The sequence below is a fragment of the Cryptotermes secundus genome, unplaced genomic scaffold (genome assembly GCF_002891405.2).
Source record: "Cryptotermes secundus unplaced genomic scaffold, Csec_1.0 scaffold1009, whole genome shotgun sequence".
Taxonomy (NCBI): Eukaryota; Metazoa; Arthropoda; class Insecta; order Blattodea; family Kalotermitidae; genus Cryptotermes; species Cryptotermes secundus.
In genome coordinates, this window is record NW_019744133.1 from 480,888 (window position 1) to 505,405 (window position 24,518).

At 42.0% G+C, this 24,518-nt stretch overlaps 1 protein-coding gene across 1 annotated transcript in view; it reads left to right on the forward strand.

The window, feature by feature from the left end:
• The first annotated feature begins 203 nt into the window (after positions 1-203).
• Positions 204-24,518, forward strand: part of LOC111874563 — a 97,083-nt gene continuing 72,768 nt past the window's right edge. The window contains exon 1 of the mRNA XM_033755503.1: positions 204-1,060. Coding sequence (XP_033611394.1) covers positions 682-1,060 — 379 coding nt within the window. The 5' untranslated portion in view covers positions 204-681. The remainder of the gene's footprint in view (positions 1,061-24,518) is intronic.

Below are 24,518 nucleotides of genomic sequence, written 5' to 3' on the forward strand. Positions count from 1 at the left end.
AAAATTATTCGCGGTATATTTGTACAGCACACATGGAGGTGGGCAGAGGGGCAACTCCCCGCTGCACCCCCCGCAGTTGTGATACGCAGGCGCCTGGATTGCACCGGCGCTCTGAGACGCCATACGGCGTCAACCCGTCCTCCACCCCCAACAGACACGTCCAGATATACCCTCTCTCCTATACACCACACAGTGACGGGGGGAGGAAGGTGGCTTCCTCGCGAGGACACCGTGGAGAAACTTCATCCACCTGTCCTCCAAGTAGCTCTGGAACTCGGCAGCCGCGTAGTGAAGCGCGTGTTTCCAACAGTTATTCACAGACGCTACTGCAGGACAATTTGGCTTCAACGTTAACATTTGTGTCACAGACTTGTGTTATTTCTTGATGAGGCATAGTCTGGGCAGGCGGCGTGAGACCAACTTTATAAAATGTATAGAATATTAACTTCCACAGCAAACAACTTAATTAAATTTAAAAAAATACGGATGTCAGCGCCGAATCTTTTGAAATTATACAACAAATTCCATGCATGGCATTGTTAAAACAATAATAACTATTTCAGATAAGCAGATAACTACACATTTACCCGTGATATTATTCAAATTCACACGAAAGTCCGATTACTGCTCATTATAGAAAACAATGAAGCGGAGAGGGGGAAGCATTGTCAGGAGTGCACAATGACTGAAGTACTTTTATACAACGTTGCCAGCAACGACTGCTACGTAGATGAGGACACAATTCTTGCTGACCCAAGTGTAGGTACAACCAACGAAACCGATACCAGTGCGAACACGGTCTACCAGTGGAGTGTTAATATTAGTGTTAACGTGAGTGATGTCAGTGCTGAGGATGTTACGAATATTAATAATTGGTGGGCACTATTAGCGCTTGCATTAGTGCTGGGTACGGCGGCAGGGAATATATTAGTGTGCCTAGCCATCACTTGGGAAAGGCGACTGCAGAATGTCACCAACTATTTCCTTATGTCGCTAGCCATTACAGACCTCATGGTCGCCGTGCTAGTTATGCCGCTAGGAATACTAACACTCGTCAGAGGTAAGACTTAACAATCCTGGTGTGACACGCTTCAAGGAATTCTTAAGCCAGAATTAAAGTAAAACGATTTCGTACATGAAATCTAGTTCACGTCTGCTAAGTGCAAAATGAGAAACAGTTCGTTGAAAAGTTACAAATAATTTTGTAAAAAAAAAATTATACGACTTTTGACTGAAGTATCGATTGTGGATGTGTAGGAAATTACAAAACATAATGGCATACCTCACAACAACGTTTATTTAAAAAAAAATAAATTTCAAATTATTTCGAAAATTCGTCTGCGCTTGCTGCCTACGGATGAACAATGTACAGCTAAGAGCAGCATTCGCATTTGCGGAAAGTAGCAATGCCTGAGATGCTATGAGAACTACAGTTACTCGTAATAATGAACAGATTTCGGGCGACATAAACATAAATACAGAGTACGTGACGCTATGGAAAAGCGTTCATTTTACCAAATAACGCAGAAAATCGGGCGCTGAATGCCCTTTTGAGGAAATGGCTTACCAATTCCATAAAGCGTGTCTGGTTTTTCAGAACAGCATAGATGCTCTCAATACATGTTAGATGTGAAAGCTTACAAGTCAACATATAAATCACAGTATTCTAAGCTACTACAGTTTTATGCTTAGTTCTAAGGCGGTATTCTAGCGTCCCGTCATGGTGACTTTCATATAACGTATTACTGAGTGGAGTATATGTAATCATTATAACGTTTCGATGAAGCAATCATTTTGGGCATACATGGACTGCAGCATTTAGCGCCATCTCTACAGGTAAATGCAACACAGAAAACCAAATATAGAAATGTTTATAATATGTAATTCTTACGTAAAAATTACGTGTTGCTTCTTGTTGTGTGTCATTCAAAGTGGCGTATTCGTATCCGTCACCATAACAATTCAGGTAAAATTAATGTTTACATCAATCACATGTTTCGACCCCTATTGGGTCATCATCACGCACTTAGACGCTGAATTTTTGTTCAATTCAATTTAAACGGGATAACACGACCATAATTTGCTTTGAGATATATTGAGAAATTAAAAAGCAGAACACCGACTACCAGGAAGGCCCCATACAGCACATCATACACTATCACGTCACGGAAAATAATCAGATGAATTGCAAATTTTCAGTTTTATGTTAAATATAATTTTCTTTTTAAATTAAATGTACATTTTTATAATTTTAAATTTGACAATTAAAATTATTACGCAAACCGAACGAGAACAAATTTATATATCACTGATTTGGATCCATATCGGTAAACACTCCAATAACGAGTGACGTATACATGTAATGATCGCCTGATGATGACCCGACAAGGTCGAAACATGTAGCTATACTTCCAGACAATAAACGAATATTAATACAGTAGTATTGGTTTGTTTATCAGAGAATTGTTGTGTTGACGGATATATTAAGCACATCATATATGGAGAAGTTAGTTCTGTTTATTCCAAACATATTTCTGTGACCAATCCGCCATTCAAAACATCCCTGCCAACGTGCCGAGAAGTCCAAAATAAAAACTTACCCGGAATTAAGAGACGAAAGGAATTAGGAACGTCATGTTCCAGCTCTGGTATAAAAACAGATTCTTAAAACAAGCTTCTTTTCACATTCCAAGGTTCTAACACCGGAGAATATGAAGATAGGTCTTGTGGAATGTGACGGCCTGTAGCTTCTACCCTGAAGATGGAAGCAGTAGGATGCTCTACTAGTGCCCATCTGCCAAGCTAGACGGCATTACATCAAGGACTGTCGAAATCTTTTCGTTTTCAGTCTGGTTCAATCCCGCTGAAAATGTGACATCTTGGAATATCGATCAACAAACAGAACTACGTATATTTAGGATACGTTAGAAAATTAAGCTTTTCTTTTGCGGTTTGATGGGCGTTCTGACATCTTCCAATAAGATGACAAATGGCCACATTTTTGTATCGTTCTGCGGCAATCAGTGAACACTGTCGAACGGGCATAAGTGGAAGAGTAGACGAAAAACGATTTCTTAACCTTTTCTTTCGCCCTTTCTCAGTCCATTAGTCTCTCCTCGCAAGAGATTATGTGAAGAACAAATTGCAGTCATCAAAAGTGACGTCACTCCAAGTCACAGAATGAATAATCATATTGGATGCAACGCCAGAGTGAGCGCACGGTTCTACAAATGGAGCTCATAAGGAAATATGTACTCAAAATTAATAAGAACTGCCATTGTTATTTGCCTATATAATTTCATCGGACAGGTTAACAAACAAATACGCAACATCTGTGCTTGAGAATCTTCGCACACGCACACTGTAACGAGTTTATGGATCCGTGACTAATAATAACGGGTTCTGGAATGGATGGTTGGATTTACTAACACCTTCTTGTACCGTCTCCCTAATCACAATCAGTTACAGTAACTCACAACCAATCTTCAGCAGAACCCTTCTTCCTTGACAGCCGAGGACGCGCTCCATTCTCGTTCTCGCTCTACGACTGACTTGATTCTGTTCTGCACCACTTATATTGTCTCGAGGCGGACCCATAGAAAACACATCCGTTGCCCAGCAATACGCGAACTACACAGAACACATTTTCCTCTATTGTTGTATGTAGAGAGAGCTGCATAGCAACAGAAGTTATCCGATTGTTGCCTCCGTATTTGTTGACGCGGGAATGTGTTTACCGAGTTGTTGCCCAGCAACGGCTCTACGTGTCGCAATATCACAGATCATTAACATCATCAAAGTTTCGCTGTAAATCCGTAATGTTTTAAAACATAGTACTACGAAGGACAGTGAAGTGACAGGTGCGACCTGGGGTACAAGATGCCCAAATATATGCTGTACATTACTGATACATAAACGCAATGTTAATGTTAAACGTATCCGAGTGGCATAAAAGCGTGCTCAGAACAACTGCGGTGGAAATGCATGCTCCAGTGCAGAACGATGCTCAATTGTAAGCAATTACTCAAAAGATCGGACCTAGTCATCTGCACACAGAAACAATATATACAACTAGATTTTAATATTTTTAATTTAAATCGCTGCATGACCTTAACATGACCTTAACTGTCAACAGTAATAAATATCTGGTCATAAGCCCCAGATGGCGCTAGACACCAAGACTTGCTGACTGACTGACCGTCGGTCGCAATGTGATTTTGACTTTGACTTTACACCAAGAGTAGTGGATTAGTGTAGTGTGGTCAGAAGCCGAGTGTGTCCAGTCAAAGGTAGTAATTTTGTCAAGTGCAACAAATTGTATAAGGGTCCAATAAAGTCGATCATCAAATCCAAAACACGTTTTATAAGTCAAGCAAACACGATCAAAAGCTCAGTAAAACAACGGATAAAATTTCTCAAGATAGCGTAGGGTTGACGCCGAAACATATATTTTTTATTACTAAAATAAAGCTATTGTTTGAATGTGACTTGAGCGCGTATTTTATTTTGTATTTGATGTTATCACAGTGGTTAAGTTTTATGATTGTGAATTTCTGAGATATGAAACTTCATCTTCAAGAAGAAATTAGTCTCAAATGTTAGTAACCATTTACCAAGCAACGCGATTCCATAACTAAGAGGACCACTATCTAGCCCGAAAGTAATTTATAAGTGCTAGTCCAGGGCTTCAACCCTGATAGTCACTAAACACGAAGCAATTTCGATATTTTTCTTTTTAAACACCTGATACGGGATTATTTTCACTCCCAGAGTAGCCCTAACATTGTGCAATGGCGATAAAGATGATATGAGCTAAGCATTTCATAAGCAAGTACTACGTCATACTGAGTTATCAGTTTTAGAACAGGTGACTATAACCTTCTCCAGGTCAGGGGGTGGCCATTACAAACGCTCATGTCCAAGGAAAATGCGTGTATCGATTTCTGTAACACGAAAGTTAAACAGCTAAATAAAATATTTCTAGCATCCTCTGCCTACTTTTCCCTAAGCAATGGAAGCAGACTTATGAGATCACCATTCTATGACTCCACAAATTTCAACAACTGAACCAGTTCTCTGATTTTCACGAAATTTGGTATTGGCGTTGTGTAATTGGAGGACATAGTTGCTACAACAGTGTGAGGTGGGAACGACCTTCGTGCCACTCAATCAGGGCCCCTCAAACTGTGTACGTTAAAACACTTTCGAAACATAAAGGTTCTTTTCTTTGTTGAAAGCGAACCAACAAAATGGAGACCGCATGGAATTCACGATCAGTAATCCATTCGAGCCAAGAATGTGAAATCAGGCACGGAGCCAGCTCATCAACACAATGTTGTCACAGTCAGAGTTGTTTCAGGATATATCTGACAAATGTATCACACTTAAAATGTTAAATCCTAAGTAATACGTTCTTATAAATCTAACGCCGATTATGTTAATAATGATGATGATAATTATAATGTTTTTTTTTGTTTATATTGTGACACCGCCAGAAGCTAGAACTATATAGCTTCAAACTGTTGCATCATGGAAAGGATACTGAAGGAAGCGGTTATGGTTTAATCTAAGCAGCGTCCTAGCATTTGCCTGGATATACTAGGGAAATCAAAAAGTCATAATATTCGGTGCCCCGGTCAAAATTCGAACATATCATCTCCGGAATATAAGTACACAGCGTTACTGCTATACCAGCCTCCTCATTAGTGATAGCAGCAGCAATAGTAGTAGTTGTAGTAATACATTTACAATTACAAGTAATAATATTTGACTCGACTAAAATTAGATATCGTGACACTTCAGCACGCGTCCAGGGCCCATGACGTAAGATACTAGCAACGTGTGGTCTGCATGACTGGAAATCTGACAGAGGAGCGCAGAGTTGATGAATTCTACTTAGGAATGCGTCTTCAGTTAATGTCTCATCATGACAGTAAATGAATCACTCAGAATGAAACGCATGAATGTTTCAAATGCAATTCATTCGCGCGTCAGGTTAACCACTTTCTCATCAAAACTGAATCATCCGACCTCATCACACTAACATCCAATATCACACTAATATCCAACACTGAAAAATACAAAAGCCCGGTTTTAAGAACATCTTATAAATAACCATTTTTCATGAAAACTGCGACAGATGGCGACAGAGAGACGACTGATGGCAAACCCATCTAGCGGCAAAATTAATATTACTTGCAACTGGCGCGTACACGAACTATCAATGCAATATGTTACCATAATCTCACGCAGCATCGTTACGATTTTATCCCACAGAGAGATATTATTCACATTACAGAACAAACCAAGTCATCATTCTGTTTTGTAGGGTGTGCAAACTGTGAATGGATTCAAGAGAGACTGTCAAGCGTCCTATCTCCTACGCTGCTTCAGACTAGCATTTAAGAGTATTTACGTCCATCTGACGTCTCTGGTTAAATTTTGAAGTTTAGATTCCCTTTCTTCCGTCATAGCAGCAAATTATAAACTCGAACACGGACAAACGTTGGGTGACGAGTAAATGTAGATCTTCTGACGTGCTGAAAAACCGACCGTTAGCAAAGCTATTACCGAGCATGTAAAAATGCCTACATTTAATGCGGGGTTATTATCTATAGATCAATTTGATTTAACTGGGAACTAGCTTCACAGCCTCCGGCGAGAATTCAGCAAAAGCGTGCAATATATGCAGCGAATGTCTGCACTAAAATCACAGATATGTTTCATATATCTCTCCAATCTGCACCTACACAGGCTAGTTGTATCTACGCTTCCGGGCCAATGCAAATCTTTGAAAACAATTTCAAAAGTAGGATGACGTAGGTATGACATTCATTCGAACTTGCACTAGTAAACTAACGACTCTTTCTTGTAATGTGGTGTTAATTTAATATGTAAAACCACATAAAGTTGTCACTGCGCTTAACTGCGGGCACGCGGTAGCGTACTTGGAGGAGGTACTTATACAAGCCGGAAGGTCGAGGGTTCGATTCTCGATGCCACTGGATTTTTGAATTAATCTAATCGATCCAGCCGCATTATGGCCTTAGGGTCGACTCAGCCTATAACAGAAATGAGTACCATGAATTTTCTTGGGGGTAAAGGGCGGCCGGCAGACGCGTAAGGCTGACATCCTCACCAACATCTATGAGCCGATTGTCTAGAAAAGGTGGGAGCCTCAACGTCTCACAACTCTATGGGCCTCCACGGTCTGTTACAGGGATAGCTTTATCCGTGCTTAATTAATTAAACACTACGATATATGCGGGAGTGGAAGTATAGCTCCACAGTTCTTGATCTTGGCATTAGATGGAGCTGCGTGGACAGCTTCACACCCTGGCCGCTTTACCGCTGCGGCGAGAGGCCCGGTACCCATTAGAGGCGAGGCTGGGTGGGCCCAAGAGCCGGTCTGGACGCTATGGAGGAGGGAAATAGCATTTGCCCTACGGAAGTCGAATCACAATTCGTTAGTAGCCTAATCTCTATATCGACTGAGCTTTTGGAAAATATTGTGATGTTTGTTCGATTACGGGAAGGCTTTATAAAATCAGAAAGTAATATGCGATATTGCTGAAAAGCAAACAAAAAAGTAATTATGGTTTCCAGAAATAGTCCTCTAAATCATAATCGGGAACAGGATTTTCTTTTTAAATCTCGTTAAGCATGATGACACAGCATACGCGAACTGTGTGCCTACTGGATTTAGTAACAGACAGATTTCGCTGTCAGAATTATAGGAACTGAACTTCTAGTTAATAAGTGTCATGAAACATAAACTTATTATTCAGCAGAAAACACGTTCCCCATAATCAAATTTAACAATTAATTACAGCAAATTTCTTCCTGTATCGAAATTATAAATTCACGTTTTCATTTCTACTAATGAACAGTAAAAATGTGTTATCATGTCAACGAATTCAGACAAATCTTTAGCTAATGAAAGAACAAAGTAATCTTACCTTCTAAGTGTTCTTGATATAATAAACAAAACTGTAGACCTTGGCACATTACCTGAAAAGGAAAATAAATTTGCGTTAAAATACAATAAAATACAATACAATGAACTACAATAAATCAGTCAAACGGTGTTAACTGTTCAAAAATAAATCTGAGACAAATATTAAAAATGCTATGCAGACAGGTAACTGCAAAATGGAGCCCGTAAATAAAAGCGCCCCAATAACATCTACAAATTTTCCAATGTCATGCGCATTTAGTCAGACATAGACAGAACCTTATCACGGCGTACCAGCTAAAATCACAATGGGGCATTCTATTAACACCCGGACTATTATAACCGCGCTTTAAATGTCAATCCAAAGCAAACATAGCGTCAAATGAACTGCGATTCAATCATTAAACTCGAACTGGTGGCAAAATGATTTTCGAGAATAAGAGAGACGTAATTACGAAAGACAAACCGTTAGGCGTGAGGCAGACATACAGGTAAGGTTGCCAGAGTCAAACGGGCGGACCTACCGAAAAAGGTAATGAATCTTCTAAAAAAGTAAAGAAAAATGTAAAATGTTGTTCCTATGCTTAATTAATTAAGCAATTAAGCGCTATGCCACGAAGATATTTGGGGGCGTGGATGTTTAGATCCACGTATTCTTGACCTCGGAAAATAACTGGAGGTGAGTGGTCAGGTTCACGCTCCTGTCGCTTCACCCCCGATGATAGACAACGCTGTACCCACTGGACAGGAGGCTGGGTGGACCCCAGAACCGGTCTAGAAGACGCTGAGAGAAGAAAAATCTTGACCCCACCGGGACTCGAACTACGACCCCTTGGCCGTCCAGCTCGTAGCCAGTCAGGCATGATTATAAGCATTGTTGAATATGCAAGCAAGCCATTACTGCCAATGTATATATGGAATTTAAATTAAATTTAAGAAAATTTAAAAATTAGCGGTACTTTTTAATCTACAGAATCAATGACACAAAACCATGACGTGAATTCAGTGACAAAGCATGAATCCATTTATGAATCTTCTAGCCAGGTCTAATTAATAAAGGTTCAATCACTGACTGAGGTTAGCTCATTCTAAGGAATCCAACTGAGTAGGTGTCTTCCCCCCTCATCTGAGGACGCACACAGATCCAGTTTCCGAAATGTCATGTTTTCTAGCTTCTAGAATACCGGACGACGGACAAACCCCAGTACTTCTGAGTATACACCATCAGAACCCTTTAGAAACACAGTACGGTCTTCGTTCAAAGCAGGGCGTTTTCGTATAAACTCGAATCAAAGAAACCAACTAAACTTTTAGCACAAGGTGAGACTTTCAATCATGTTCCATGAAAATGGTGTGAATCAGGAACAGGGAGGGGACGTTCTGCAAAAACCAAATGCATTTTTCATGTACTCTTTTATTCAGCATCAATTACTGTACTCCTAAGTACAGGTCGTTAATCATAATTAGAGCCAGCCTCACTAAATGCAGGACTCAATGATGCTGTATGGTCAGCAAGCGTTGCCATCAAACCAAGCTTGTTCACAACTCCAGTTTTTATTCTGAACCTCTTCTGTTATTTACCACTAATTTTGAGTAACATAAAAAACACCAAATGAAATAAACGGGAAGATATGCCCCGAGACCAGAGCTAAGTCCGGGCATCAGTAGCAGGACAGGTAGATCAGAGACAAAGGGAAGCGACATTAGTGAAGAGGGTCACCACAGCTATTAGCTAGAGCCATCACAGTCCGCTCGCCAGCCTGTCCAGCCGCATGGTCGCGCATTTACACGTATTTGTGCGGTCAATATTAATTCTATGCACTATACACACGTCCAAAGGCTAAGGCGTGGATAACAGCACTTTCCAACTGGTCTATTAAAATGGGCCTGTACTGAGACTGTATGACACTGTAGCCTTATCAACTACGCGGGTTACTTATTGTAAAATTGAGACAATTGCGAGTCAGGTGTCATCAATTTGATGTACTAACGCAACACGTTCCTCAAGGAACTAAGGTATTGGCAAAACGTATCCTTTAAGGTGTTCTCGAAATAAGATTCAAACCGCGTATTTAACTGGGCCCCTGTGTCTCAAAAACTTTTTCACAAATGACGTATTTATAATTCACCCCGCTCACAATTAACCTTTCATATTGCCTCGGTTTTTGATCATTTCTAGCATTTCTTGCTGTGAGTGTCAAGTTCACCGTAACATTGCCTATCGACTAAGGCGAAATGCGTGGCGATTATACGGCCCCGAGAGGCCACCTGAAGATCTAGTTCAGGAGCCTGCGTGGCAACTTAAGTGTTTTACACTAATGCACTTCATGCCTGACACGAGTAATAAACACTATAATAACAGTAATACACCACGACGTCTACACAACACAAACACAACGCCTAATTAACATTCATCACTCTTGGATCATCGTAGGAGTCTTTTTCAAGCCAGCTTGAATAAAAGGCGCTAAAGGAAGCAGCGGACCGGTCACGGAAGCCGAGCGGTCTAGGGCATTTACTGTCTTCGCTCGCTTGGAAACCGGGATCGTGGGTTCGAATCCCACTCAGTGCATGGATGTTTAGTTGGTGTGTGCGTTTTTCTGTGTTTGTGTACAGGTAGAGGCCTGGCGACGAGCTGATCACTCGTCCAAGGAGTCCTACCTAATAGAAAAAGCGAAGTGAACGGAGAAGTTCATGAAGGTAGGCCTAGGCCCCCTGGGGCTGTAGTGCCAATAAAAAAAAAAGGAAACAACGTGGTTCTACAAGTCGCTGGCCACAAGTTAGTATTACCACGTAAACACTTTCTCAAGGTACATAAAATTTATACAAAAGTATGCAGTTTACACAACAACATTCTGTATTTAAAACAAAGTAGACACAATCGTATCAACATTTGTTTTGTAAGATTTGAGGTTTTCACGGCGGTAACTATGAAGAAAGCAGTGTTTTAGGATGTGTCGCCGTGTAGATATTGTGCTAACCGACGTTTCGGAGGAAGGTATCGCCTCCATCTTTGCGTTCCTCCGAAACGTTGGTTAACAATATCTACACGGCGCCACACTCAAGAAAACTGCTTTCTTCAGCATTTCTTTTTTATTGGCGCTACATGTTTCGACCCTTATACTGGGCCATCATCAGGCGTACAATGATACCAGACTCACGCACATCTCACTGTGTTTTCTTTATTCTTATAAATACAAAAGTTGGAACCAAATAAGCCAAACCTCTCCAACAACGCAGAAAATTTATCTTGTTTTCCCCCCCATTGGCACTACAGCCCCAGTGGGCCTGGGCCTACCTCCATGAACTTCTCCGTTCACTAAGATTTTTCTAGATCTTACACATTCGGTAGGACTCTTTGGGCGGGTGATCAGGTCGTCGCAAGGCCTCTACCTGTACACAAACACAGAAAAACGCAAACAAACATCCATGCTCTGAGTGGGATTCGAACCCACGATCCCGGCTTCCGAGCGAGCGAAGACAGTGCATGCCTTAGACCGCTCGGCTACCGTGACCGGGAAAAATTTATCTTACCGCAACGCAAAATAAGCCAGTTCTAGGTAATCAGTGTCGTATGAAGCTGGCTGCAGTTCATAAACACTGCTTGATCAAACTTTTATTTAACCAGTCTCCAATAATACAAGTATTCACTCCTAATTCCGCCAAAAGTGGGAACGTTGGATACCACACGTGCATAGTCCTACAGACTCAAGTGCGGATCAAACACTTGCTTTCCCCACGGACAAAAGGGCGCAGTCGGCCAGTGGCGGCCTCAAGCGTCCATCTGTAAACAGACAAAAACGTAGATATGCATCCACTCAAAATAAAAAAGGTAAAGCTGTCCCTTTACTTGACTAATTAAGCACTACGCCATAAAGTGGTATGGGGGAGTGTATGTATAGATCTATATTTTCTTGACCTCGGCACTAGTTGGAGGTCAGCTTCACGGCCGGCCGCTTTACCTCCTGGGAAAGAGCCACCAGTACCCATTCGATAGGATGTTGGGTGGGCCCCAGAGCCGGTCCGGAAGATGTGGAAAGAGAAAATTCTTGACCTTACAGGGACTCGAACTCCGACCCCACGGTCGTCCATTCTGTAGCACTAGAATGTTACTGGATCCTGTTCCTAAGGTACGGCTACCAGAATCTGCACACCGCAGGAACTGGTTCGATACACATAAGAAATGATGTAGTCACAGGGACGTGTCACACAGACTAACAAACGCGAATGTGTTTCGCTCTTTTCCAGCAAGCACTGAAGTCGAAATTCTGTCCGAACTGTGCTTCATTCCCAACCACCAACGTTACGAGAATAACTGCCCGCCGTGTGCTGACAAATTTCTGCTCTGCATTCAGTGCAAGGAGACGGTTCAACAAAACTAACGAGACTCAGACTGGGGGCAAAATTAAGTTTCGCCTAAAAGGTACTGCTCAGAATAAATCTCCGTCATTATTTCAACATGTACAAGCACTACATACTGCGGGTTACTCCGAAGATTCTCGATAGCTCAGTCGGTATAGCGACGGGTTACGGGTTGGAGGGCCCGGGTTCGATTGACGACATGGCAAGAATTATCTCTCCTCCACAACGTTCAGATAAATCTGGGAGCCACCCAACTTCTTATACAATGGGTACTCGGGACGATTTCTCAGGTGGTAAAGCGACAAGGGCGTGAAGCTCACCACTCAGCAGCCAGTGACGAGGTCATGAATGCCCGAGCTATACATCCACCCCCCCCCATATGTTTTCATGGCACAGTTTTAATTAATTAATTAATTAATTAAGCACAGTGATAACTTTATTACCCACAGCCGAGGCTACGTACGCTAACAATTAACAACTGAGCAGTGAAATAAGATACCGAAACAGAATTCACACAGTCCCACATCTGTTAATGTCTTGGTTTTGAATTTCAGGTTATTCAAAATAGAACAGTAAACTAAGTATCTAATAACCAATCAACACACATTCATTTTATTCATTCATCAATGGCTCTACAGCCCTTGTGGACCTTGGCAGGTTCTTCAGTTTCCTAATCCTATACACAGTTGGTAGGACTCCTTGCACGGGGGATCAGCCCGTCGCAAGGCTAGTACCTACACACAGGACGACACAAACAGAATAAACGCATTCGAACCAATGATGCCCGCATTCGAGCGAGCGAAGACGGTTGCCGCCTAAGACCGCGTGGTCACTGTGATGTGCATAAGACAGATAGATCACTGCATTAATGTACCACACTTACGAACGGTTAGATCTAACATACTAAAAATGATCGCGTGTTTACATTCATGTCTTATGTTTACTCGAGATTTGCATTGCGTGTACTTTTGTGAATTGACTGCAATAATGACTAAGCATTTTCTGTACTGATATTCAATATAATATGATGAAAAGTTAAGTAGTTCCGTCTAGTGTGACTGGTAAAGATTTCTCCTATTTCAATTATTTATGCCCTTACATGTTTCGGTCTTCACAGACCATCATCAGAGGGAAACAAATCAAATTCAATATAGTTTTAGACGATCTTGTATTTATTTCCCAAGACGACATTAATTTCACTATAAAATCCAAAGAAATCTGCAGTTCATATTACAAATTATAAAATTCTAAGGCAAGTACGACGAAGAATGCAAAACCAAATTTAAGTATAATATATTCACCATCAGATTAATTTTCTTGCGAATTTCCACAGGAAACAATTTATCATACTTCAGTTATCAGTCTCTGTAGAAAAAATATCCAATTCCGAGACCTACGCGTGGAAGAAAAAATAAAATTCAAAGGCATCTTGAAGAAATAGGATTTGGCGGTGGATTAAACTGGCTCAACATAAGATTTAGTGACGAGTTTTGCGGAGGCGATAATGAACAGCCGGATTCCACAAAAGGCGAGTAATTTCTTGTCTAGCGGGAGTCACTATAAGCTTAGCTAGATTCTGAATATTCTGTATCATGGAACTGCTTTAACGGCGTGGTCTTCTGAAGACGATAATAAATATCCGTATTGCACAGCGGGAGTGGAATTTATTGATCGGCTGAGAGAGTATCTGTTTCTCACGAAGGACCTACTGCATGCAGTCTGGTAGTCACAGGAGGAAAGTGGGGCTGCTATAAATTAGAACTTAATAGGTAGGTAGGGCTTTCAGTAATTGCGTTAGGTCAGGAGAGACATGAGAAAGAACAGATCACAGATCATGATTCGATCTTTTCAAAGTCATTCCCTGTGGAAAGGAATGAATGAACGGTTCAGAAAGGTCACAGCGCTACTCCGATTGGTCTTATGTAACGTTAAAAATTCGTGATATACCAAAGCAGAAACGAAAGGCCTCTATTCAAACTTTAAAATAGAACAAAGTATCCAGAAGTACTCTTTGTAAAGACAAAAAGATCTGCTGAATCATTTAGTATGTCATACTTTCGTAAAACACGAGAAGATTAAAAAGATATTAATAACAGAATGTACGTGGGCGGCCCCTGGCGTCAGCTTCTCCGCTCTATCAATATTTATGAACTACGAGAACACAATAGATTCAGTGCAAAACAAATAGCCTTACTGATAAGACAATGATTAGTCTCCTGTGTTAACATGAACTATAATCATGATAATTAAAATCTGACACTTGGCTCTTCAAACTGTGGCAATTAATATTACTCCGCATAAGAAATCAGAATTTCGTCATTCAGCATAAAATTTCGACACTATCACCGTCACAAGGAAGATATAAGATTAATATGAAATACCAATTTATAACTATAACAGTAGAACACATTAGTTTAATATTATCTTATTACCAAGAGTACTGCCTCCTGGGATATAACGCCGTGGAGTCATCTGAAAGTCAACCGACATTTCGGAGGAACATATCGACTTCATCTTCAGGGTCGAAGAATAAACGAAGCAAGAAACTAGTGTGAAGGGCTGCGCCATAGCGGTTAGTCGCTGGCTTCAGAATGCGGCGGCCTGGGTTAGAGCTTTGGTCTGGTCATGTGGGATTTGTGGTGGACAGGGGGGCGGGTTTTCTCCGAGTACTTCGGTTTCCCCTGCCAATTTTCATTAGACCAATCACCCTCACCTATCATCTGGCGCTGGTACAATAGGCCAGAAGTGGCCGCAGTACAAGGGACTCAGTCTCACTCCACTAAGAAATAATAGCCAGCGTGAAACGGGTGGCAAGCGGAAGGGGAAATGGAGGCGGCAGCTTCCTCTGAAACGTCGGTTGACTTTCAGCGGACAACAAGGCGTCATATTCCAGAAGGTAGAACTCTTCGCAAGCACAGCTGTGAGAAACTAGAAGTCTGCATTACCTTATTCAAGGCATACAATCAAGTGATCCAGCGCGTTCCTGGTTTAGCAGATCGCCTGCTCAGTTACAGCGATGGCAGAATAGACTAATTTCTTCCTACAAAATTATTTCGTTTGAACCAACTATCCTAACATTCTTGTAGCATAACCCGAATGTCCAACATCTTGCCATTAGACACCATCCTCAACCACTTCCATTCAACTCCCCATATTAATGTCATCCTCCCGCGTCCCCTCACCCCGCTTGACAAGGTTTCCGCATTATAATTCTGTGTTCATTGTTTCTGTATGGTATCTTACAACGCACCCAGCCATTGTAGTGTCTCAGCCTTCACTTCAGCACAACAGTGGAGGCCCAGCATATATTATGGCGTTCTTTGTTACATCGCATCCTAAACCGCTTACTTCGCTTTTTATTAAGCGGGGGCAACGAAGGTATTCTCCTCCAGTAATAACAAGACAATGGCTTATATTTAAGTATGACAAACGGCAGCAGAAAACGTTTTGAGAAGAAGCGATTACAGCCAATCCGAAAATATCAACTTACCATTTGAGCACAAACACCGAAAAATATAATGATGTGCATGCGAGGATTCCCGGTTCGGAGTTCCAGATTCGATGCCGACAATTTCTTAATATAAGATACAGGAGAGCAAAATATACGTTATGAAATTCTGCCATAAAATAATTTTCACTATCACCGTATTTCGGTGGTGCCTTAGCTCAGGTGGTTAGTTGATAGCTTCCCAAAGCGGCGTCTGGGTTTGATCCCGGGTCAGGACATGTAGGATTTGTGGTGGACAAAATGACACTGAGGCAAGTTTCCTCCGAGCACTTCGGTCTCCCTAGTCAATTCTCATTATACAGACTGCTCCACACTCATCACCTGTCATCAGGGGCTGTTACAATAGACCAGTTAGTGGCCGACGTACCAAGTGTACTCAATCTCACCCAATCCCAAGAAAAAAAAAAGGGGGCATTTCAGTCACCTGAACCGTATATAGATGTTTTGCCGACCAGGCAGACCAGACTTCAGCAGTGAAAGAGATTCCGTTATTTCGAATTTAACGTCGCTTAATTAAGTCTGATTGGAACTTGACATGAGATCTTTCGAAGGACGACACAACCATCGAATGGCGCAAGGGTGTGTGTGTGTGTGTGTGTGTTATCGTGCAACGGTGTGGGTATAATTCCACTAACTGCTCGCGTGCACATCCAGTGGTGTCAACACTTCTTGAACAGAATGGTATAAACACGGTTTAATTTGCTTTACGTAAATACCCATTATTTGAACAGTTCAGTCCCAAATAATGCAGGCACAGTCATTGGGTGCTCTCCCATAGAACGAACAGCCAAAGGTGCATCCACTCCTTTCTGGTTACCACAGATTACAGGCTTTATAAATGTCGACTACATAGTTCTGGCCACCGCAGAGAAAGCAAACTAAGATAATCTGGTAAGAGCCTTTACTCTTTGTTATAACACTGAAAGTTGTTGTTACTTTGCTGATGATGATAATACATAAAGAGAAAACCACAAATAAAAACACACAAACTTTAACTAACGCTAGTAAGGATGTTAGACTAGAAGAAAACACAGAGAAAACTAAGTATATGTTGCTGTCTCGTCACCAGAAAACCAGACAAAATCATGACATAAAGATAGGAAACAGATGTTTTGAAAATGTGGCACAGTTCAGATATTTGGGAACGACCGTAACAAATAACTTGATTCAGGAGAAAATTAAGAGGAGATCGAACTCAGGTAATGCTTGCTACCATTCAGTCCAGAACCTTTAGTCTTCTCGTCTGCTGTCTAAAAATATGAAGTTATAACATATAAAACTACAATTTGTCCTGTGGTTTTGTATGCTTGTGAAACTTGGTCTCTGGAATTAAGGGAGGAACATAGACTGAGGGTGTTTGAGGAGAATATTTGGACCGAAGAGGGATGAAGTGATAGGAGTTTGGAGAAAACTGCATAATGAGGAGCTTCATAACTTGTACTCTTCTCCAAGTATAATTAGAGTAATCAAGTCAAGGAAGATGAGGTCAGAGCATGCAGCATGAATGAGGAAGCAGAAAAATGCAAATATGATGTTGGTGGGAGAGCCAGGAGGAAACAGACCACTGGGAAGACCAAGATGTAAATGGGTAGACAATATTAAAATGGATCTTAAGAGAGATAGGATGGGGTAGTATGGACTGGGTTGATCTGGCTCAGGTTAGGGAGCAGTGGAGGGCTCTTGTGAACACGGTAATGAACCTTCGGGGTCCCATAAAACGTTGAGAAGTTCATGAGTAGCTGAACAATTGGAGGCTTTTCAAGAAGGGCTCAGCTGCATGAGTGAGTGTGCAACTGCCGCAGTAGAATCTCACGCTTTGAACATCCGAAACACAGGACCGATCAAGGACAGCATAGTGGTACCTTTTGAGAGGCAATACGCTGTGCTTGAACTTCTAAAGATACTGATATGACACATTAAGTTTTTATACTTTGATTCATTTCCGACTTCTGAAATCGAAGCGTCAGCCACTTTAAATAAGTGAGTTTCATGAGCTGTTTGTCATTCTGTTTCGCATTTAAAAGATTACATCCATCGTTAGGTAACTAGAACCGCTTCATTTCATGATTCGTAGCCATTTCTTTCAATGTGAAACTGCGTGCCCGACCGCTCTCTTTGAGTTACAGGGCTACGCCCCTGCAAGCAGGCCGGCAGAACTACACGAAGCATCAGATCAAGACAGAGTTGCAGATCTGCACGAGGAATGGACAGGCCGGTGCAGTCACATCAGAGCGATAAGCAAGATAATTACTGCTTACTAGGAGACTCCCATGTACGACTATAAAAGGAATAGGTCTATCCTGCGCGGGATTAGAACCGGCAACAGTGTGAACCACGACATAATCGTCTGCTAACATGTACAAAACATGGAACCTCAGAGGCTGTCGCGGATATGGACCGGGACTTTGCTGGCTTTCCACAAGACAAATCAACTATACCTGGAAGAGCGGGACATAAATATACAATCATGGAATAATAATAATAATAATAATAATAATAATAATAATAATAAAAAGTTCACTCTGTGCTTAAATAATTAAGGACTACGCCATGAAGACATGTGTGCGGTGAATGTACATATCCACGTTTTCTTGACTTCGGCACTAGTTGGAGGTGATTAGTCAGCTTCACGTCCCGGCAGCTTTTACCCCCAGGGAATTACACATTGGATAGGAGACTGGGTGGGACCCATACGTGGCATGCGCGACGTGAGGGGTAGAAAATCTTGTCTTTACCGGGACTCGAACTTGCAACACCTCGGTCGTCCAGTCCGCAGCCAAATTTTTTCCACTCCAACTACACTTGATGGCGCTGTAGTCTCCTGACCTGTCCTGTGATGACGGGTCCAGATGGGTTTCACTGATCGGATGGTCCAGCAGAGACATGTGGCCTGATTCCTTGTATTTCCTGTATGTGGTGTTCGGCTCACTCTGCAAGACCTTCGCTTCATTCCAACATATTTTATGGCCTTCCTCGTATGCATCTTGGGCGAATTTTGATTTTTTCAGCAAACAAGCCCACATGTCTCTGTTGGACCAACCGGTCAGTCAACCCAGTGTGGATATCTCTCCCATAAAGACCCCCGTCATCACGGCAGAAGTCAAGAGACTACAGCGCCGTCAAGTGTAGTTGGAGTGGAAACTATCGGTTTTTCTTGCGTAGGCACCACAAGGAGTATGGCTTCTCTCCAGCAAAGATTTCATTCGAGATACTTCTCTGGTGCAAGGATTCATACGTGTGCAGTTTCAATACTCAGTTTCCTTAGCTCTCGCATATTGTTTGTGCTCTGTTTCTGTCATGTACCCCGTCTTGAAGCTGGCTTAGATATCCAGAGATAGGGACTAGCTCTATCTACTAGACTCAACTGAGTAGGTTTTACCCGAGGACGGGGACAGAATCCAGTCTCCGAAAAGTTGTGTTTTGAAAAAGAAACAGGAAGGTTTTTAGGTAAAGACAAGACGACCGATAATGCCCAAAAACATAATATTTGTACTATTGAATAAAGTGAGTTAACCGCTGGAATTTATAATTAGAAAATAAAATACAGATGCAGATCTATCAATTACAACTACTGCTTAACATCTGGATAAAAGATTCTTTTTTATTTCTTTAAGAAATGCCAAAGCAAGAAGAAAAAACCAAAAAATTCATAACACCTATACACGACACGAACAGGGGAACTACCCATCACGAGCACAGACGAGGGTAAGGCCCAAAAACCGAAGTTAACGGACGGAAGTACGGCAGCTTCATCAGCAATTTTAGAGACACTGGAAGATGTATGTATACACCAGTGATGTAGAGAAGATTTTAAAGTTAAAAACTTTTAACGGTTTTGAAAAGCCGGTCACTCTAGCCGAGCGGTCTAAGGCATGCACTGTCTTCGCTCGCTCGGAAGCCGAGATCGTGGGTTCGAATCCTACTCAGGGCATGGATGTTTGTGTGCGTTTTTCTGTGTTTGTCTACAGGTAGAGGCCTTGCGACGAGCTGATCACTCGCCCAAGGAGTCCTACCGTATGTGTAAGATCTAGTAAACCAAAGTGAACGGAGAGTTTCATTGAGGTAGGCCTAGGCCCAAATTGGGGCTATAGCGCCACAGGAAAAACGGTTTTGAAAAACAAGTTGTATGTCAGACGGCTAATAACTTATAAGGAATAAGCAAGAAATGTTTTCAATTTTATGTATCTTAAAGACGTAAAAGATACAGCTATCCCTGTAACAGGCCGTGGAGGCCAATTGGGTTGAGACGTTGAGAGTCCCACACTTTCTAGAGAATCGGCTCACAGATGACGGTAAGTTTGTTGGCCGTACGCGCCGGCCGCCCTTTATCCCCCCCCCCCGAAAATTCCTGGTACTCATTTTTGTTAGAGGCTGAGTTGACCTCAGGACCATAGTGGGGCTGGAATAATTAGGTAAATTGAAAAAATCCAATGACACCGGGAATCGAACACGCGACCTCCCGGCTTGTAGCATAGTGCTTCAACCAACTACGGTACGGCGAGCTCTCCTCCCTCTTAAATATGTATAAATTGTATATCCCAGTTCACACAAGCATATGTATCATTTCTTTTTATAAAACTGCTCTGACGTAACCACAAAACCTTCATGGGCGTAATGTCCATTCCTGTATCATGAGATCTCGTTAAGTTTACCGTTCTGTAAACTTTTCCCTCTGATACAAAACTTTATGCACTATGAAACCATATTCAGGTAAGTAAAGGAGAATTATAATTAGCAGTGCAGGGACTCATGGGTTGCTTACTAGACACAAACCCAAGCAAAAGTCTGCAAAGACAAGAAAAACAAATATAACATTAGCAATCTCTTTGAGATAAAGCGAAAAGGAGTCTTGAGGTTTTATTGCTACGCCGCCCTTCAAAGCTGGAGATAAGGGTCCTAGACATGCCTGTCTTTCAAGCATAAAATTCGCGTTTCTTGAGAGAAAGAAAACGAGAGGTAACTGATGGATCACTGTACAATAGGACAGCAGTTGAAAGGTTTCTGCATCAGAGCCGAAGAAGGCAGATCAATCGTTACAGGCAAGGAAATAGTTCACATGGAAAGGCGTCGTCTTTCAACCAACGTCCTTCTTCCACCTCTGCCTTTCCCACAGCATCCGATATGTTAAGTACGCCAACTCGCGGACGGGAAAAAAGCTGCACGTGCATTTTAATAAGGCATGGAAGGAGAGACATCGCTATTGAAAAAGAAATCCTTTGATATGGGGGGGGGGGGAAATGTGCAGATCTGAGGTACTTCTCATGGATCCTTGTACCTTGTGATATGAAATACGTAACCCATGTTCTGCAGTGGTCAGAAGAGGTCACAGACGGTAATTCTAAGGAGGGAACTCCATTCAGACTTAGGTACGAGTGAGAGTCAGTAAATAGGTCACAAAAATATATAAAATGTAAAACGTGTGATATTTGAACCTGGAAAAAAAGAAAAACATGTATTTCTCGACATATCTTCTACCAACATTGATACTCTTGTCCCACCGCTTTACCAGTGCCTCGAAACCCGCAGCACAGAAGTCTTTTGACTGTTGTCTCAGCCACTTCGCACCTCCGTTTCAGCCTCTTCGTCACAAGCGAAACGTTTGCCACTTGCTAACCGCTTTACGTGACAAGCACTTCCCACCGTAAACACGAAACATTTCTTTGTGAAGATCTTTCGCACTGAGTCATTTACCCATAAAGAAACCGAGAGAACGCTGCTCTTGAGTAGTGCACACTCAAACACCGTCACCATTTTGACTACTAAAACCAGCTTATGAATATGTGCTTGCGAGTCTGCTATCCAGACTGTCATGAGGTTGGACTGTGCTGCTGCCTAGTGATACACAGCTGTTTTACTTCCATTTGTGACCTATTTACTAACTCTCCCTCGTACTTTTTGATGCAGTTTTGTGGGTAACTGCTTCCGTGACAGCTTTCTCTTTAGCTACGAGAATATGACAACTCTGAACCCGTATGTAGACATTCAGAGAGCTTTGGGTGGAGGTGAAAATTAAAGTCATCGGTCAAAAATCAGATCCTCGGATATCGAAAACTGAGTTGAAACACAGAAAAAAGAGCCAAGAGAAGAAAAGATTGATGGAGAATGTCAAAAGCCAACCCACAGGTGGCAGAAGACGAAGGTAACGTCCTAGACCTTCATGAGAAAATTGTGGTATAGGCCACACAAGCCAGTATTCATCAGAATGTATCGAGTGCTCCTGGAGAAAGAGATGGACATGACGTCTCTGCAAAATGCCCTTCGCTATGCGCCGGATATCTAAACAAGAAACTCCTATCCTAAATATCTCGATATATATTATTCTTAATGCCGGTCACGGTAGCCGGGCGGTCTAAGGCATGCACTGTCTTCGCTCGCTCGGAAGCCGAGATCGTGGGTTCGAATCCCACTCAGGGCATGGATGTTTGTGTGCGTTTTTCTGTGTTTGTCTACAGGTAGAGGCCTTGCGACGAGCTGATCACTCGCCCAAGGAGTCCTACCGTATGTGTAAGATCTAGTAAACCAAGGTGAAACGGAGAGTTTCATGGAGGTAGGCCTAGGCCCAAATGAGGGCTGTAGCGCCAAAGAAAAAAAAATATAATACAATACACATCTCAATAACGTAAGAGCAAGTTAAAAACGGGAAATCATCACTGGCAAAAGGACTTCTTCAGAGGCATAATCTTCTCAGAAGATTTTGCCAGATCTGCAGACCATTCGCAACAATTTCTTAACAGAGCAAGGTCGTCAGCCTTGCGTCCAATCCCCAAACCTGGAGGGCCAGGTCTCTGTATTTGTCCCCCAGTGACAGGGTGGCCCAGTTAAACCCCAAGGCACCGGGTTCCACTTTCGTCACTTTGCACGTCTCGCAGGGCTGCGATGGAGGTATACTAAGCCGCCTCCACATGGGAAAAATGTGAGGAACACCTGATATCAATCAGTTCTGCGTGTTTTATCTTGCAGTGTACTTGTCTAAGAGCTTGCACATTTAAATATACAAAATCACAATTCTAATAGTTCCACAAGTTAACTTGAGGATCCGAATAGACACAGACTGAGAGCGTTTCAGAACTGGGTATTGAGGATGCCTGGGCCTGAGACAGAGGAAACAACAGGAGGATATGGGAAGCTGCATAATAAGGAGCTTACGCTTTTTACCAGAATGTCATTAGGGTAATTATATGGTAGACACATTTAGTGTGCTTGGGGAGATGGGATATGAATATACAATTTTAGTCGATAAAACCTACACGATCACGGTGCCCGTGCGGTCTAAGGCATGAACTGTCTTCGCCAGCTGGAACGTTGAGATCGTGGGTTCGAACCTCATTCAAGGCATGGACGTCTGTGTGAGCGTTAGTTCTGTATTTGTGTTGTCCTATGTGTAGGTGGCGGCCTGGTGATGGGCTGATCCCTCGTCCAAGGAGTCCTACTGTCTGTGTAAAATGATTATGAAACTGAAATAGAGGCCAGGACCCAACAAAGAGCTACAGAGCCATTGATGAATGAATGAATGAATGAATGAATAAAAACCTGAGGAGTACAGATCACTTAAGAGATAGTGATGTAAATTGTAAGATAATATTAAAGCGGATGAAATAGAGCGGGAGGAGTGTTGGCTGGATTTAAATGATCAAAGTGTGGGGCCCTGTAGGGAGTTAACACGGTAATAAACCTTCATATTTTATAACAGGGGGTTCTTTCTCAACCAACTGCGGTTATCAGCTTATCAAGAATTACGCTGCTACATAGAGTTAGTTACTGGTTTATGTGTAGGGCTGGGCGTTACCTGTAACAAGAAGTTGGATTAATTATCCGAAATTCCCATACGTTTGTCCGACCCCCCCCCCCAATAAATTGAGGTTATCGTGTTACATAAGATTACAACGGTGAGAGAAACTGGTATTTCTATTCCGAGGTACAATTCAGGGAGGCAGCTGCGGAAGTGGCGGCAAGTTCACTGCGAACTTCCGTCTATATATTTCAGAACAACTGACAATAAACAACAGAAAGTTGTACCATTACTCAGAACGGTTCACAACAATTTAAAGACTTCCACAGTTAACTGCAGTAACAGAGGTCTTCAGAAACTATTCGCTTAATGCTGTGGTAGAGCTTTCAAGCATTCCTCAATACCGAAATAAACGTGTACATGACTGGCGCGTTACGGTCGATGAATATAGTGAAACTCGACAAATATACTGCTTCTAAATCGCTATATTCACAGGATAATCGCAACGAACAAAACCAGTTCTTCACAAACCCCTTTCTATTATAAGGATTAACAAATTATAAACATGATTAAACAGCAACAGCGAATATTATTCAAATGAGCCCGTTCATCCAAACCACGAAAACCACCCCCTTTAGATCCATTTTAATAATATCCTGAATCCATATCTGGGCTTTCAAAGACGTCTCCCCAACGTGCTTGTGTTTCCCGTTTTTCCGGCCATAATCACACTGAACGGTTGTGAAGACAAAGCATGATATCACGTGTGGGACGGTAAGCGTCACAATAATAATCCAATCATGAAATTCTCCCTTCATCCACTTCCCACTAACATTCCCTCTCCTATGTCAGAACTTATTCTCTAATAATCTCTTTAAGCAACGACAGTCCGCGAACTCCGTGTCTCACACCCACACAGAACATCGAGAGAGCAGTGGTTCTTTTCTTATTTAGTTTCTAGCGGG